This window comes from Leptonychotes weddellii, chromosome 13 (assembly GCF_054177405.1).
Source record: "Leptonychotes weddellii isolate Sample4059 chromosome 13, ASM5417740v2, whole genome shotgun sequence".
Taxonomy (NCBI): Eukaryota; Metazoa; Chordata; class Mammalia; order Carnivora; family Phocidae; genus Leptonychotes; species Leptonychotes weddellii.
The window spans coordinates 17,049,496-17,066,110 of NC_138381.1; the positions used below are offsets into that span (position 1 = coordinate 17,049,496).

Below are 16,615 nucleotides of genomic sequence, written 5' to 3' on the forward strand. Positions count from 1 at the left end.
CATTCAGTCAGTTTTTCTAATGTGTATTAATAATCGTCCGTCTAAGAATTTGTCTCCACCTCTTTGGTTTTAATATCCTCCCTCTCCTATGCCTTCTGGCCTCGCTCCTCTCTCTCTCTTTTGACTTACCAAACTAGTTTTTCTGGACTGTCTTTAGGATAGCAAAGATGTTAGACTTTTCTTGCTTGGGAGTATTTGTGTATGTTTTGTAATTGCTATGTATTCATTTAACTAAATACTTTTTTATCTTAACATTATTGTAGAGCAATAGTTCTCAAAGTTTTTGGTCTCAGGACCCTTTTACACTATTAAATATTATTGAGGACCAAAAAGAGCTTTTGTTAATGTGGGATATATTTATCTAATATTTACCCTTTAAGAAATTGAAGCCAAAAAATTTAAAAATTATTTATAAATAATAAATTCATTATATGTTAACACAAATAATATTTTTAAATTAAAATACATATTTTCCAAATTAGAACCAATTTAACAAGATCATTTTTTTACGCTTTACAAATTGTTTTGCTGTCTAGCTTAATAGAACCTTCTCATTCTCATGCCTGCTTCTACATTCAGTCAGGTTTGCTATCACAGGTCATGTAGCCTCTGGAAAACTCCATTGTACACCTGTGAGACAATGAGATTAAGAAGGCAAATAATGATTTGGTATTATTATGAAAATAGTTTTGAATGCTCCCTGAAAGGGTCTCAGGGACCCCCAGCCTAGACCACACTGAGAACTGCTTTGAGAATAATTTAATACTATCATGGACTCCTTTCTTGGTGTTAGTCCCTTGCTTTTAATGTTTGATAAATTTTAATTGGCTGAATGATTTTCTTATGTATGTTAATATTACATTGCATTTCCTTTTAATAGTTTCTGAATGAGACTTGTGTCATTCAATGAATTGTTTCTCAAAAGCAAGCTAATATTTCAGTGCTTTTTGCATCCTGCTAAGTTAACATTAGTGTAGGAAAATTGCAATAAAAAATTATTTATTGTTTAACTGAAATTGGCCAGTTTAGATTATGTATAGATAGTCACTTATTGAAAATTATAAATGAGCTTGGTTTCTAGAAAAGGAAATAATAAATACATGGAATGGTACTTGTTGTCCCTGTAGTACTATGCTAGGTGTAATCACAATCCCTCTGTATAGCAAGTTTATCTTAAAGGATAACATATAAACATTTGGAAAGTTGATCAAAATTAATCAAAGCTTAGTTCAAGTCTCTTCCTCTGCAGAGTATTCTCCTACTTTCCTAGCTCAGTGATACCTCCTTCTTCCTAAGAATGGCTGGGAGAGGACAAGAATGTTTTGTGGTGGAGAGAGGGTCTTGAACTAAACTTTGGGAGTAGAAATGGATAGCAGTGGAGGAAAAGATAGCAGGGGGCACTCCAGGTAGAATGGAAAATAGGAACTTGGGCATGAAAATGGGAAGGTGCAGGACTTTAGTCAGTCTGAATTTCAAAGGAATTACACATAGTCATTAGAATTTAAAATTTCAAAATAGATTTGGCATGTATTTTATCAGCACAAAGAGGAACGCTTTGATACCTCTTTGTGTAATGAAGAAAGCTATAAAAATGGTTTAAAGAATGATAAAATAGAATTGTTTTGCATTTTCAGTTCACATTTTTATATCGTGTGAGTTGTTTCTAGATAATTTTAGTTTTCAGAGTATCATTGATCTTCTCCTTACGTCACTAAGATGACAGAAGCTAAGGTAATGCTAATGAATCTTGGATGTGGATAGAAATCTTAGACCTCCTTGCATGCTATTACAACTTTAAAGGTTATACTTTTAAGATTTGGTAGACTAGAACACACCTCCCACTTGTCTGTTTTTGGCTATTATAGGCATTGTGCACAGATTATAATATACACTTAGGCTATTTGTTGTTGTAAATGAATTCTTTGTGTTGCAGCATGAAAAGCTTGCCATCTTAATTAGAAGTTAGATATTTTCTTTGCTAAAATATGCTCTATACATGGATTGCTTTATTTTAATACAAAAGTAATAACATATAAGTGTACAAAAATGAGCAAAATTGAAGGGGCTTCTGCTTCTTAGGGAATGAGGTGCATGTGAAGAGCAGAGCAGATTTTCTATCACTGTAATAAAAATAGACTTTCTAAACTGGCCATTCACCGTATCAGCTATTTTTGTAACATTTCTGTCTGTTTATTTTTCAGCTTTTTTAATGCAACTCAAATGAACTAAAAACAGAAGATTTTTAAAAATGAAGTAATATAAAGATTGACCTTATCTCACTCTACTCCCCTCCTTGCTTCTCTGCTCATCTAGCACCTGTCTGCTCTCACCCTTCCCATGTTCTCGCCATTGTTGGTGCAAGATGTCTCCAGCTTCTATCATCTGGATCAGCCTTGTAACCTAGATTTCCTCAACCATCTCTTTCTTCAGATCTTATTCTAGCCATGTGTCTTAGTTGGCCTTTTGCTGGTTTGCTTTTTATTTTGGGCTTGCAACTAGGTGCTTTAATTTCATTATCATACTGTGTTGCTCCCCTGACTTTTATTTTTTTTACTTTCTCATCTTTCATTTTTGTACTACATTTTGAGAAATCATATTGCAATAAAATGTTGTTGTAAATGCTTTCAGACTTAACTACTTGTTGAATGTTTTAATCCAATCTAAAGTTTAAATTTTATTTTTTGGGAACTATAGAATCATTTTAGAAATCGAATATGAACAGTTTCATCAACTTCTTTTATACTAGAACTAGTATAATATATTGATTAGTCTGTAGTTAAGAGACATGGATTTTCTTTTCTCAACGGAACTGCAGCCCCAAAGTCTTTTTGTTGATTAATTATGGGCACATCCTCTGCTTTGTCTACCCAAGTGAGCTCAAGGCGTTGAAAGACGGACTGAATGTTAGGCTGGTTTAAACTCTTAACGTAGAAGATCAATGGACTCTTTACTGAATAAATATTTTTGACACCTAATTTTGATGTACCTAGACTATTTGAGGTGTAATAGAAACACTTAAAAAATGAATAAAATACTTTATGTTTGGGATGAGAAAATCCATATTGGAATGCTGAATTTCTTCTTTTTTACAGAGAATACACATTGGCAAGTTGAGAGTTATCAACCTGTGAAACAGTATGCAGATTTGTGTCTTCTGTATCACATCTGCTAAAATTTTAATTTTTAATATTCGTTGTTTTGTTTTCTTTTGCTTAATCTAATAGCTCTGTTTTGTGTGTTCCCAAGTGATAATAATGATATCAATAATGCTGTCAGTGTTTATCTGCTTAAATTTATTTGTGATACAAATATTGCCAACTTCCCTTCTTTCTTAAGCCTTCCTGCCCCTCACCCCCCAGCTCTTAAACCCTGAATTTTTTACTCTTATCCACATACTTTTATGAGACTATCTCTTTAGTATCTTTCTGGCTTTTTGGGCTTTCTAACATACGGTTTTCGTAGATCAGAGAGGAGATCTTTTAAAGTAATAAAACTGGTTTCCTCAAGGCCGGGAAAATGGCATGTCTGACATCATATGATTGGGAATTAAGTGGAAGGCATTTTAAATCTTCTCTCATGAATGGCATTGACCCAGCCACGTTCTGTTTTAGACCAGACATGTACTGAAGACCTTTATGAGTTTTGCTTAAGACTACCATTTGGAACAGAATCAGTTAAAATATGAAAATTACATTACAATTAAATGTACATAGAAATCTTTTTTTTTTTTTAAGATTTTATTTATTTGACAGAGAAAGAGCGCGTGTGTGCATGCAGCAGCAGGCGGAGGGAGAGGGACAAAGAAGCAGGCTCCCCACTGAGCAGGGAGCCCGATGCGGGGCTCGATCCCAGGATCCTGGGATCATGACCTGAGCCGAAGGCAGATGCTCGACTGACTGAGCCTTCCACCCCATAGAAATCATTTTGTATACAAATATATCTTCAATAGCTTGCAAGTAGATTTCTTTAGAGGCATTTCTGCTGTGAGAATATATTAACTAATGATAAACTTCAGCTTTTAAGTAAATTATTTACTTGAAACATAATTGTAGAACCTTCCCACAGAGGATTTATTTTCTAGCACTGTTAGTAGAAACCAAGTTTATTCTTACATTTTTATGCTGCCACATTTATAGCAACTAGGACATTTTTGAAGCCCTCCGATGGAGAATTTTTCTAATCATCGACAGAAACAAGATTTATTCTTTGTTTTTTATAGTACATTTGTAGCAACCGGGGTTTTTTAAAAATAGAAACTAGGCAAAATTAGTCATTTTTAATCTCTTTTCATTGCATATCTACATATTGAGAGAAAAATCTAGAAACCTGTCATCTTGGCTATTTAGACATAAGTTTAGCATACTCTTTTAATTCTAGACTATTTTGTGATCGACATTTGATTTCTAATTGCCTAAAAATAGTTTGCCAAATGTATTTCACTCATATAGCATCATCCTTTTATTAACTTCTCTAAACTGTCAACCTTGTTTTGAAAAATTGCATTACTTTTCCTTTAAACAGTGTGGGAAACCAAAAATAGCCTGCATGTGTTTTATTTTTAATTCCTTGAGGCTGGGAGGAAAGGGAAGGTCACAGTTTGCTTCAACAGTGAAAATACACTGCATGCCAAAAAAAAAAAAAAAAATACAGGGATAAAAATTAATACCAGGTTTTAAAGATGATTACCAATTAGTAATATTATTTTAAAAATAACACATATTTCTAAATCAATAAGATGTACATGTAAAGTTATTTTTGTTTTCTAGGTAGTTGGCAAAAAAGGAGAAAGCCACTAAGGTACAAAAGACACTGGAAGACCATATTGCAATCAGATCTACAGCTCCTGGATAATTGCTTGATTCTCATCAGAGACTGTCAATATTCCATTCATTGCCATTACCAATAAATCATTGCTTTTGTTCGGATGGTATCACTAGTGTTTTTGTTGTAATCTTGATACATGCAATTGTAAATAAAAGTCACTACTTTTGCCAAGCTTAATTTTTGTCATTCTAAATAAGTATTTTCTCTTTTCATTTATCTGAAAATTGGCCCACTTCTGATTTTTGAAGAGACTTATGTGTCTGGTAGCATATTGATTGAAAGCCAGTTTTTCTCTTTAGGGGAGCAAGACTGTTTTAGGGAATTAAGGAGTGCATGTGCTATGCTCATGTACATACACAGAGCAAGTGATTTTGATAAATGGACTTGGAACAGTTAAGTATGTTAAAATGAGTACTAACTCATGTTTATTAAACATTTGGGTATCTGGGCTATAGAAATTACTCAAATTATAACCTACCAGAAATAAACAAGTTTAATGAGATTTAACTGTTTACACTTAAAACTGTTAACGGGACCACAGATTTTAATCCCTTCCGGATGACCTTTAAAAATTTGAGTCAGCCGTTTTCTTTACTGTTGAAACTGACCATGGGGGAAAAGACACTACTGTGAATTCATACAGCAACAGGACTTAATATTTTTAATCAAGTATTTATTATCTTAGCTGCCAAAAGATGCAGTGTTAATACACAGAGAACATGATCTAAGGTTAAAAATGAATTGACCAAATAGTATGTTTGAAAGGTGTTTCGCAAAAGGCTAGCAAAACAAAACATCTGTTCCTTACTACTATTTTTAATCTTAAAACTAATCTAGAAAGTATTAGTAAATTTAATTTTTTAATTTCTCTTTTTAAAATTAAAATTTAACTTTAATTTCTCTGAGTATTAAAAATTCAGTGTTTGAAAAGAGTACATAGACTATTAATTTTGATTTAGTTAATACCTTTGAGGGCACTTTTGTCTAGGAATATGGTTGAGATAGCATTTTTGCCTGTGGGAGACTAATGTATTTATACACATTTATGGAAAAAATTATGCATAAGTTTTTGTGTTAAAATAGTCATTTTCTAAAATGCCCAGTGTTTTTACATGGTGTTTAGTTCTTCTCTATGTAAGCACACTAACTGGTCTGTGATGATGTCTATATATTTATGTATTTCATAGTTACTTGCCTTGGGTCAACTGGAGGGGGAAGGGCAAGAAATAAAAGTTCGTAACATTCCTTAATATAGACCATCTCAGATTAATTACGTCTGAAATTAGGGGTACGATTAATACCATGAGTTTTGTTTTACACTTTTGTACACTTAACCTTTTTGGGTAATTGTCAAAGTGCCTCATCTTAAGTATTGCTGACCTCATCCTATTTATACTTGACAGTTTGAAAACCCATTGAAAGTAATTTCATATGTGTAAAGGATTGGGCATCAGATTTATATTGTTTATGTGACTTTTCTATAACTCAACTGGTTGCATTATACAAACATTCCATGATTACTCAAATTGTAAATAGTGAAAAATGAATGTTTATAGGTAACTATAACATGTTTCACTATGGGAAATTTTACAAATAAACATATGTAGTTGATACTACTTAAATCACCAAGCTGAAATGCTGTTTTCTCCTAAAACAGTATATGTGTGTGTGTGTGTGTATGTGTATATATACATACACATGTGTATATATATATATATACACACTGAATTTTCCAGATAAAAAGCATCTGAAAAATGTAACCCTAGTTATTTTAACCAAAACCATCCCTGATATTAATATTAATTTTAATATTTGTTTTGTCAGACATAGCAGAAAAAGAAACACTCTACAAAACTTTTCCCTTGATTTGCATGTTTTGTTATATTTCATAGCAGGATTATCTGATTTGAAACAATAATGAAATAACCCATAGTAGAAACAAAAGTATTTTGAGTACAGAGTCTTGCAGATGAGGTCAAGAGTAACACATGCTCTTGTGCCCCTGGCAGACCTTTATGATCTCTTTTGGCCAAATTACCCTCAATCTCATATTGAAAGTAGCTACGTCATCCATTGGAGTTGCCATGTGAGTTGAAACCTGTCTGCCACTTGGAGATGGATACTCTGTTTTTTGCAGCGTTCTCAGGGTGGTGTGGGTATTGCGCATTTGGCCTCACTATTTTATTTAGGGCCGCTATTAATTCACCTGAAAAAAATGAAAAAAACCTACACCGGGTTTGGAGGGTTGGGGGGCTTTTTACCTAAAGTAGTTCAGATCTTCCCGTGTTCCCCTTAATTCTAAAGTAAATCTTCAATTCTGAAATAAAAAGAAAGCATTGGAATTGAATTAGGCAACTTAAGCCCTCTCCTTTGTAAACGTTAGAGAACAAAAGAACTTTAGGTCTTCCATGTTGCTCGTATTAATATTCGTACTTCAAATTGGTAGATTGGTTTTGTGTGTAGGATATATATGGAATTGGTCTTTTCTAACCTTAGATAATTTTTTTTTGAAAGAAAAGTAACTTTGAATAAGAAATCCATTCACTGATCACTGAAGGGAAACCTTGAAGGAACATTGCATTCACTTAGCTTAACACCGTTAATAGAGGTTTATTCTGCATTTTTTGAAGTTTTCCAAACACATGTATGTTCTATAACATATAGCATGTTTGTTAGGCAAAGGAGTTTTAAAATACTGAATCTTTTACCACCCAGTGAAGCCTATATTGCTTAAGAATAGTGATGTCATTTTAAACATTTTCACTTTGTTTTATTTTTAGATCAATAGTTCATTTTTTACATGCCCAGCACTATAAGTGGGCAGAATGCACATTTTACAGGTTAATAAGATTACTTTTAGACCTTGTGGCCCATGCGGAATTACTAATTGGGAGAATGTGTAAATAAATTTGTCCATAAAATAACTTTAGAATTTGGATATACTACTAAAATTGTAGACAGCCTGGAACAATATTAAAATCTTACCATATGTAACCCTAAACCTGCTGGAATCTGTTTCCTTCCTCTACATTTGATATGCTTCTCTATGGGAAGAGGAAGTTTATCCAGGAATTAATTCTGGTAAGTAGAACAGGCCAGAATTAGTTGTAAATACATGATTTGTTGATTTATACTTGGACATGCATTTGAGATATTGGCACATTATGCTACTTTGGAGCACGCTCTTTGAAGTTTGAATCTCTGCTCCTACTTGTAAACTGTGTCATCTTGAGCAAGTAACATATTAGGAGTTTGAGTCCTCTTGTGTAAAAATAGGAACATCACCTCTTAGCCTTGTTATGAAGATTAAATGTGTTACTTTGTAGCAAGCATAAGTGTTTCTTCTGTACCCTGCTGTCCCATCTCACTGCCACTGCTTTTTAAAGGCTATCATTTCTTGCAAGGCATAATGCAGTAGCCTCCAAATTGTCTCCTGGCCTCTGTAATGTGCCCTCCTTATGGCTGCTAGTTATCTTGCCTTTTTGAGGTCTTCATAATGGGATTCCCTCCAGCCTTATACCTTACCCCTCATTTCTGGCACTAGCAGTTCCCAGAATGTACCTTGATATCTAACTTCCTCTGACCTAACTGGCCCACCTGATGAATTCCTACTTATCTACGAGGCCCAGTCCAAGCAAAACTGATAGTGGTAACACACAATGATTGTATGCCTCCTTTGCTACCATAGCACCCTGTGGTTATTTCATCCTGGTACTTAGCAAACAATAATTATATGTAGTTTTATTTGCTCTACTAGCTTATGAACAGTAATGCAAGGATTTTCCCCTAGTACCAAACTGTTACTTTGATCTCTATCATCAATAAACACAATGTGAAACAAATTCTCAGGTTCCAAGAAGAGAGATGCTTGAGGTCTGAGAGACTGTAGAATTTGCAATTTAGTTAGGTAAGAGAATTTAGCAGTTGTAAAGGAAAAGTGCATGTTGTATGCATAGAATGACATTTTAATAGAAGATTTCTTAGGGAGGTAAGGGAGGAGATGAAGCTGGAAGAGCAAGTAGAAACCATGAATGGAAGCTCCTATTGCCATGTGAAAGAGATCAGACAATTCTTATTAGTTTATGGGAGGAGGAAGGTAGAGAGAGGAGCCCACACTGACTCACAAGTGTGTCATTTTTACAGTTGGTTGTAGAAATCTTGGTTCCAAGGAAAAGCAGCAAGTTGGAAGGGGACAATGAATATGGCTTTCCCTTGAGCAGTATATCTGAAATGCTTTTTTGGCTTTCTGGTGGAGATGTGTCATAGGTACATAGGAATGGGGTTTTAGAACCTAGGGCTAGAAATAGGGAACTAGGAGTCAGGTGATGAAAATAGGTACATGAATGGGAGTATCTAGAGGGAATATAAAGGGGAAGAAGGAAACTAAGGAACAAATGCTAGGGAATATGAATAAATACTAAGGAATCAGCAGAAGAGGAGCCTGAAAAGCAGAATATTCATCAGGAATGTAGAAGGGAAAACAGGAGAACTTGGTATAGTGAATGTTAAATTCAAGAGAGAGTAGTCATCATTATCATGTGTGGAAATATTGAAATCAGTAGACATATCCAATTGTCAATCCATTAAGTTTTGGAAACAATTTTATAGTGCTTAATTATTAGAATCATTGATTATATTAATAATCCTATGGTTGAAGGGGGCATCAGTAGACAGAATGATTCTGAAACCGTTCTGGCAAAGAAATCTAGAAGCTTTCATAGTCTACCATTGAACACAGTTTTACATGACAATTAGCAAGGCGTGGAGATTGATGGCAACATTCCATAAGAGAATATGAAACACTGCTCTGAAGTTGTCATTAAAGGCTTTAGTACTTCCTTATAATCAGGTGCCTTTTTCCCGTTTTGTTTGTAATTATAAATTTTGTCCCATCTGTCGAACATTCTTTCATGACTGCTTTTATTCTCTTAAAAGTTCCTTATTTCACAAAGATAATTCCTCTGTCAGAGTCTGGATGGGTCATTTAGGTTCCTTGATAATTAAGATTTGTAATTTTATAGGGTAGTATTGAATGCACAAGTTGTTAGTATCACTGTTCAGAGTTTTTGAGTAATACACAATTTCTTCACTAGATCCCTGTAGTCTTCCTGTGACCAAGGATAATAAAAACAGTGTCGCAGTTTCATTTCCCTAGCCACATAATTCTCTCAAAGGAATCAGCACACTGACAGCATTAGGAATGCTTCTGCATTGGTTCAGCTTTAACTGCAGAGGACATTTTCAGTTTAAAGGTGGGTATTAACTTCAAAAAGGACAATGGCAGGGAGCCTGGGCATAAGTGGATAGGCCAACTCAAACCACTGGAATAGGCTTGTACAGAAGTAAATAGGTGTGACTTCATCTGATTCTTTAACTGAATCTAGCAACTGCAAGGGGAAGATATTTGGGTGTTCACATTTTGGTTTACTTAAAATTTTTTTCTGGAAGTTAAAACTTCTTAATCCACAGTTTATGTAAGAGGAAGCATTGTTGCTTTGTTGCTTACTCATCAAAATATGGAATCCATTGAATTTGGGAAATGGTAAACTCTTTGGTTGAACATACTTGGTTTAAGAGTATCCTAATACAATTGTTACTGGGACTCTAATATATGTATGCCATTTCAGGAATTAGCTGTTTCTATGAACATAAAACTCTATCATTCTTGTTGAAAATAACCTATTTCTGGGCTCTCCATTCTATTCCATAGATCTGTTTGTCTACTATTATATGAATAGCATTGTCTTGATTACTTGAGCTTTGTAGTATGTCTTGAAGTCAGGTAGTATAATTTCTCCAACTTTCTTAAGATTTTTTGTTGTTATTCCGGATCCTTTGCAGTTTCACTTTAGAATCAGCTCATCAATTTCTTAAAAAAATAGCTTTATGGTTGAATTGCCTAGAATATAACACCTTAACAATATTGAGTATATGTGTGTGTATATATATATACACACACACACACACACACAAACATAATCTCCATTTATTTAGATCTTTAATTTCTCAAGCCAATGCTTTATAGTTCCATATAGAGGCCCTTCTTTCATTAGATTTATTCTCAGCTATTTAATGTTTGTTGACATTATTGCAAATGAAATTTTAAACATTTAATTTTCCTGGGTGTTCAGAATGATATGATATTTATCTAGCTGGCTTTGAGGGACAAGGCAAGCTTAGGGTCCCCCTATTCCTCTGCCCTCTTAACCCCTCCTCCTAAACATTTTATTTTCCAATTGTTTGTTACTAGTGTATAGTAAAACAGTTAATTTTTGTATATTGACCCTGTAGTCTTGGCACTTTCATGAACTCTTTATCAGTTTTAGTAATTTTTAATTTTTAATGGATTTCTTATGACTTTCTTTGTAAATAATTGCCATATGCAAATAGAGTCCGTTTCAGCTATCCTTTCCAGATTTTATATCTTTTATTTCTTTTTTTTTGCCTTATTGCACAGCCTAGGGATTTTAGTACAATGTTGAACAGAGGTAGTGAGAGTAAAAATCCTTGCTTAGTTCTTGGTCCTAAGGAGACAGCATTTAGTGTTCACTATTAATATTAGTTGTAGATTTTTGAATGGTGTCCATTATTAAATTGATGAAGTTGCTTTCTATTTCTAATTTGCTTGAACTTAAAAAAAAAAAGGGTGATAAATCTTGCCAAATACTTTTTCTGCATCTATTGAGATGATTATGTGTGTTTCCTTCTTTATTCTGTTAATATGGTGAATAATATAAATAGATTTTCAAATGTTAAACCAACCTTGTTTTCCTTGGATTAACTGCACTTGGTCTTGATGTATTATCATTTTCATATATTGCTGAATTAAATTAGCTAAATTAGTTTGCTGAGGATTTTTTTGTGTCTATACTTATGGAGGCTTTTATTCTATACTCTTCTTATGTTGTAATTTCTTTATCAGGTTTTAATATCAGGATTATGCTGGTTATTGTTTAAATGTGTGATAGAACGCACCAGTTTTTTTGGTGGAATATTCCTTTTTTTTTTTTAAGATTATTTATTTATTTGAGAGAGTGCAAATGCACAAGTTGGGGGGAAGAGCAAAAGGGAGAGAGAGAAGCAGACTCCTGGCTGAGCAGGGACCCCCCACCCCGCCCCGACTGAGGGCTTAATCCCAGGACCCAGAGATCATGACCTGAGCCAAAGGCAGATGCTTAACCAACTGAGCCACCCAGGCGCCCCTTGGTGGAATATTCTTAAATATGTATTTGATAGATATTAGAGTTACTGAGATTTTCTGCATCACTCTGTGTCCACTTTAGTAAATTTTATTCCAAGGAATTTGCCTTTCATTTAGTAGCATAAGGTTTTTCATAATACCCCCTTATTACTCTTTAATGCCTGAAAGATTTGTCTAGCCCTTTTTCATTTCCATTATTGGTATTTTTTTTCTTTTTTGTAAATCAATGTCGCATAGGGGTTATAAATTTTATTAATCTTATCAAGAATGAACTTCTGGCTTTTTAAAAATTTTATTAATGTATACATTTCTCTTTATTTTCTTGTTTCTACTTAATTTGTGTTGAATTTGCTCTTTTTTCTACCTTATTAATATAAAAACTTTGATCATAAATAGGAATCTTCATTTTTTTCTAATATAAGTATTTATAATTGTAAACTTCCTGCTGAGCTATGCTTCAGGTAAATATCAAAATTTTTTATATATTTTTTTATTGTCATTCAATTCAAAATATTGTCATTCAATTAAAAAATATTTTTTATTGTCATTCAAGTCAGAAAACATATTCTTATAATTTATTATTTGATTCACTTAGGGTAATTTAGAAATTTATTTCTTAATTTCCAAATATTTGGGGATTTTCTAAATATCTTTTAAAAAATTTTTAATTCTATTTTTATAAGAGAACATACTATAAGATTTCAATCATTTGGAATTTTTTGAGACCTGTTTTCTGTCCCAGCATAATATCTTGATGAATATTCCATTCCATGTACACTTAAAAAATATATATTCTGCAGTTGTGAGTTTGGTATTTTTTATAAATATCAGTGAAGTCAAGATGGTTGGTAATATTGCTCATCTATATCCTTATTAATTTTATTGTTATTCTATTAATTACTGAGGGAGTAGTGTTACAAACTCCAACTATGATTGTATGTTTGACTTAAGCACATATATATTATGTCTTCCTGGTGAATTGACCCTTTAATCATAAATGTTTCTTTATATCTCTGATAATACACACTGTCTTGAGGTTTATTTATTTTGCCTGAAGTTATAGTCACTCCAGTATTCTTCTGATTGTTTGAATAGCATAGCTTTTTAACTTTCAATGTATCTGTGTCTGTTTTTAAAATATGTTTCTTGTAGAAAGCATTTAGTTGGGTCTTTTAAAATCCAGTCTGACAACCTCTGCCTTTTAATTGGAATTATTCTATTTACATTTAGATTAATGATTGATATGACCTATTTAGGTCTACCATTTTGTTATTTGTTTTCTAGTTGTCCCATCTGTGTTTAGTTCTTTTCCATTTTTTTACCTGCTTTTTTATGTGTTAATCAAAAATTTCATAATTCAATTAAAATTTTTCTTTCTTTAGTGGCTACTCTAGGGAATGCTTTATGAATCCTTAATACATCACTTAGATTTAATGTACTATTTCATGAAATACAGCAAAGTTGAAGCACTCTAGTTCTCTTTAGCTTCCATTATTTGTGGTAGTGTTATCACATTTATATTTACAAATTATAAACCCCATAATATGATACTATAACTTCTAGCTGATGTCTTTTAACAGTTGTAAATATTATTTGCCATTATCTCTTCAAATATTGCTTTTGTTCCATTTTCTCTCCCCTGTCCTTCTTGAATTCCAGTTGTATGCATACCAGTCCTTTTCACTATGTCTTGCCATTTCTTCTGTATTCATCTTTTTACTTTCTGCATTGCAGTCTACATATTTTCTACTGATTACCTCTTCTAGTTTTCTTATCCTTTCTGCTGGTATCCTGAGCTTACAATAAACCTATCAAGTTTTTAATTTCAGTATGTATATTTTTCATCCCTAGAATTTCTGTTGGATTTTTCTCAAAAGATGCTAAATCACTGGTGATTTTCTCTATTTTTTCCCATGTCATTAAAAACATTTTCATTTTTTCCCTCTAACATAGAAATTGTATTTATTTTAAAGTCCTTTTCTGCTAACCCCAATATCTGAATCATTTTGTCAGTTTGTTTCTATTGCTTATCTTTTTTCTCTTGGATTTCAGTCATTCGGTCCTATCTCTTGACAGACCTGATCCACTATTTTATTAATATTTTTTTAACACCTATTGCATCCTAGACATTGTGTATGAACAGTTAGTAAAGCCGCTGGATGATACTGTCATCCTTCAGAGTGAGTTTACAATTTCCTCTGCTAGGTAGACACAGTGGGGCAGATTACTTTATCCATGGGCTTATCCAATAAGCTGAGTGCAGGCAGCCCAATGTGTTCACTGAGACCTCTCCCCTTGGAAGATTTGAACCTTAATTCTTACCTCAACACTGCGAGGCTAATGAGCACTCTGCTTTCAGAAATTCTCTAACTTCTTATCTCTAGTTCCATGTAGCTTCATAATTTGGCTAAAGTCTTGAGGGAAATATCAGCTGTATGTCAAGATTTGTTTTCTGTTCCTCCCTTCTCAATGGGATCCTGGGTCCTCAAATCTCCAGTTTTTGTCTGTCCCGTTCTGGGAGATGGCCAAAAGCTTCTGTCTGGCCTCTCTGCTTCCCAGCAAGAGCCTTTGCCTGTAACCTGTCCAGACTTGTAGCCTCATGCAGCAATTAAAAAAGTGACTATAGGATGTTGACACTTCTTTCAGTAGTTCCTCCCTCTGTGACCTTAGCCCCTCAAGTCTTGGTTGCCTCAAGGGCTCTCCCATGTGGATGCAATCACATTTTATCTGGTTTTCTAGTTGTTTTCATGGGAGCATTGGTTTACTACAAATTATTCCACAATAGAACTGGAGTCTGTAGATAATAAGTGTAAATAGAGCTATTTTTTAAAAAAATTTTTCTTTGACAGAGAGAGAGCACAAGCAGGGGGAACAGCAGGGAGCCCCACTGAGCAGGGAGCCCCACATGGGGCTCGATCCCAGGATCCTGAGATCATGACCTGAGCCAAAGGCAGACACTTAACTGACTGAGCCACCTACGTGCCACAGTAGAGTTATTTTAAAGTTTGTGTCTGATGATTCAATTATTTGGAGTCCTTGTGAGTCTGTTTCTGTGGACTGCTGTTTCTTTTCGTTTTTATTCATGTGTTTGTTTTTTTAATGGTCTTTTAAATAACTTTAGATATAATTGACACAGTAAATATACATAATGTACAGTCTGATATGTTTTAGCATATGTATACACCTGTGAAACCATAACCACAATGAAGAGAGTGAACATATTCATCACACCCAACATTTTCTTTGTGCCCTATATAACCCCTGTTACCCTCCCCCTCAACCATCCACCAGTCAAGTTTCTGACACAATGGATGAGTTTGCATTTTTTAGAATTTCATGTCAATAAAATTATACAGTATGACCTCCTTTTTTTTTTTTTTCTGACTTTCTGTCTTTTCTGTTTATTCGTTTGGCTTATCAGGAACAGAAATGTATTTCTTACACTTATGGAGCTCTGGAAGCCCAAGATCAAGGTGTCTGCCAATTCAGTGTCTGGTAAGAGTCTGTTTCTTGTTTGCAGAAGGCCTGACTTCTTTCATTCAACCTATTGTTAGATTCATTCATGTTGTGTATACTTACAGTATATTCTGTTTTTAATGCTGAATAGTATTCTACTGTATATATCAAAATTTATGTATTCATTCACCTGTTGATCACAATTTGGGTTTTCTTAGTCTATCTAAAGATTTCTCAATTTTATTAGATGTGTTAATGAAATAACTCTGGTTTTGTTGAATCTCTGTATTTTGCATGTTTTTTTCTGATTCATTTATATTTTTATCTTTATTGTTTCCTTTGTTACAGATTTCTTTACATTTGTTCTACCGTTTTTTCCTACTCTTCGTAGTGGAGATTTACCTCCTTAATTTTCAGCTTTATTTATTTATTTTTTATTTATTTAGAGCAAGTGAGTGAGTGAGCGGGTGTTGGGAGAGGGAGAGAGAGAATCTTAAGCAACTCCATGCCCAATGTGGAGCCCAAGGTGGGGCCTGATTTCATGACCCTCAGATCATGACCTGAGCAGAAACCAAGAGTCAGATGCCTAACTGACTTGAGTCACCCAGAAACCCCTTCAGCTTTATTTTTAAAATATATGCTTTAAAGCTATGTATTTCTAAGAACTGGTTTAACTGTATTCCACAAGATCTATTGTCTAGGCCAAAATGTTTTCTGTTTTTCTCTTTGACCTATGAACTGTTTAATATCTATTAATTTCCAAACAAATGGGAGGTTTTCTAGATGTTTGTTTTTGATTTCTAGCTTAATTACATTGAAGTCAGAAAACATATTCTATATGATTTAGTTATTGAAATCTGTTGAAACTTGACTTGTAGCCCTATATATGTACTATAATACATATGATAATTACATATATTTTAATAGTTATTTAACATAATTTGTATTAATTAATGTAATATAATTAATGATGATAATACATTTTTGGTAAATGTTTTATAAATGTGTTTTTTGGATACCTAGGGTAGGTTTATTTCTATTTCATGCCCTCTTTCCCTTTCTTCCCCAAGGACCATGTCTTTTGTGGTTGCTGCTCAGATCTTCGGATGGTTTCTTATAGTTCTTTTTTTTTTT

The 16,615-nt window shown here is 33.6% G+C and overlaps 1 protein-coding gene across 3 annotated transcripts in view; it reads left to right on the forward strand.

Annotated features, from left to right (window-relative positions):
* TXNL1 (thioredoxin like 1) overlaps nucleotides 1-5,001 on the forward strand; it is a 32,690-nt gene extending 27,689 nt beyond the window's left edge. For 2 of the 3 annotated variants that reach the window (XM_081801129.1, XM_031032350.2), the window contains 2 exons: nucleotides 3,093-3,135; nucleotides 4,767-5,001. In XM_081801129.1, coding sequence (XP_081657255.1) covers nucleotides 3,093-3,131 — 39 coding nt within the window. In that variant the 3' untranslated portion in view covers nucleotides 3,132-3,135; nucleotides 4,767-5,001. The remainder of the gene's footprint in view (nucleotides 1-3,092; nucleotides 3,136-4,766) is intronic. The other variant, XM_006737310.2, reaches the window with a different exon arrangement.
* Nucleotides 5,002-16,615: the final 11,614 nt, after the last annotated feature.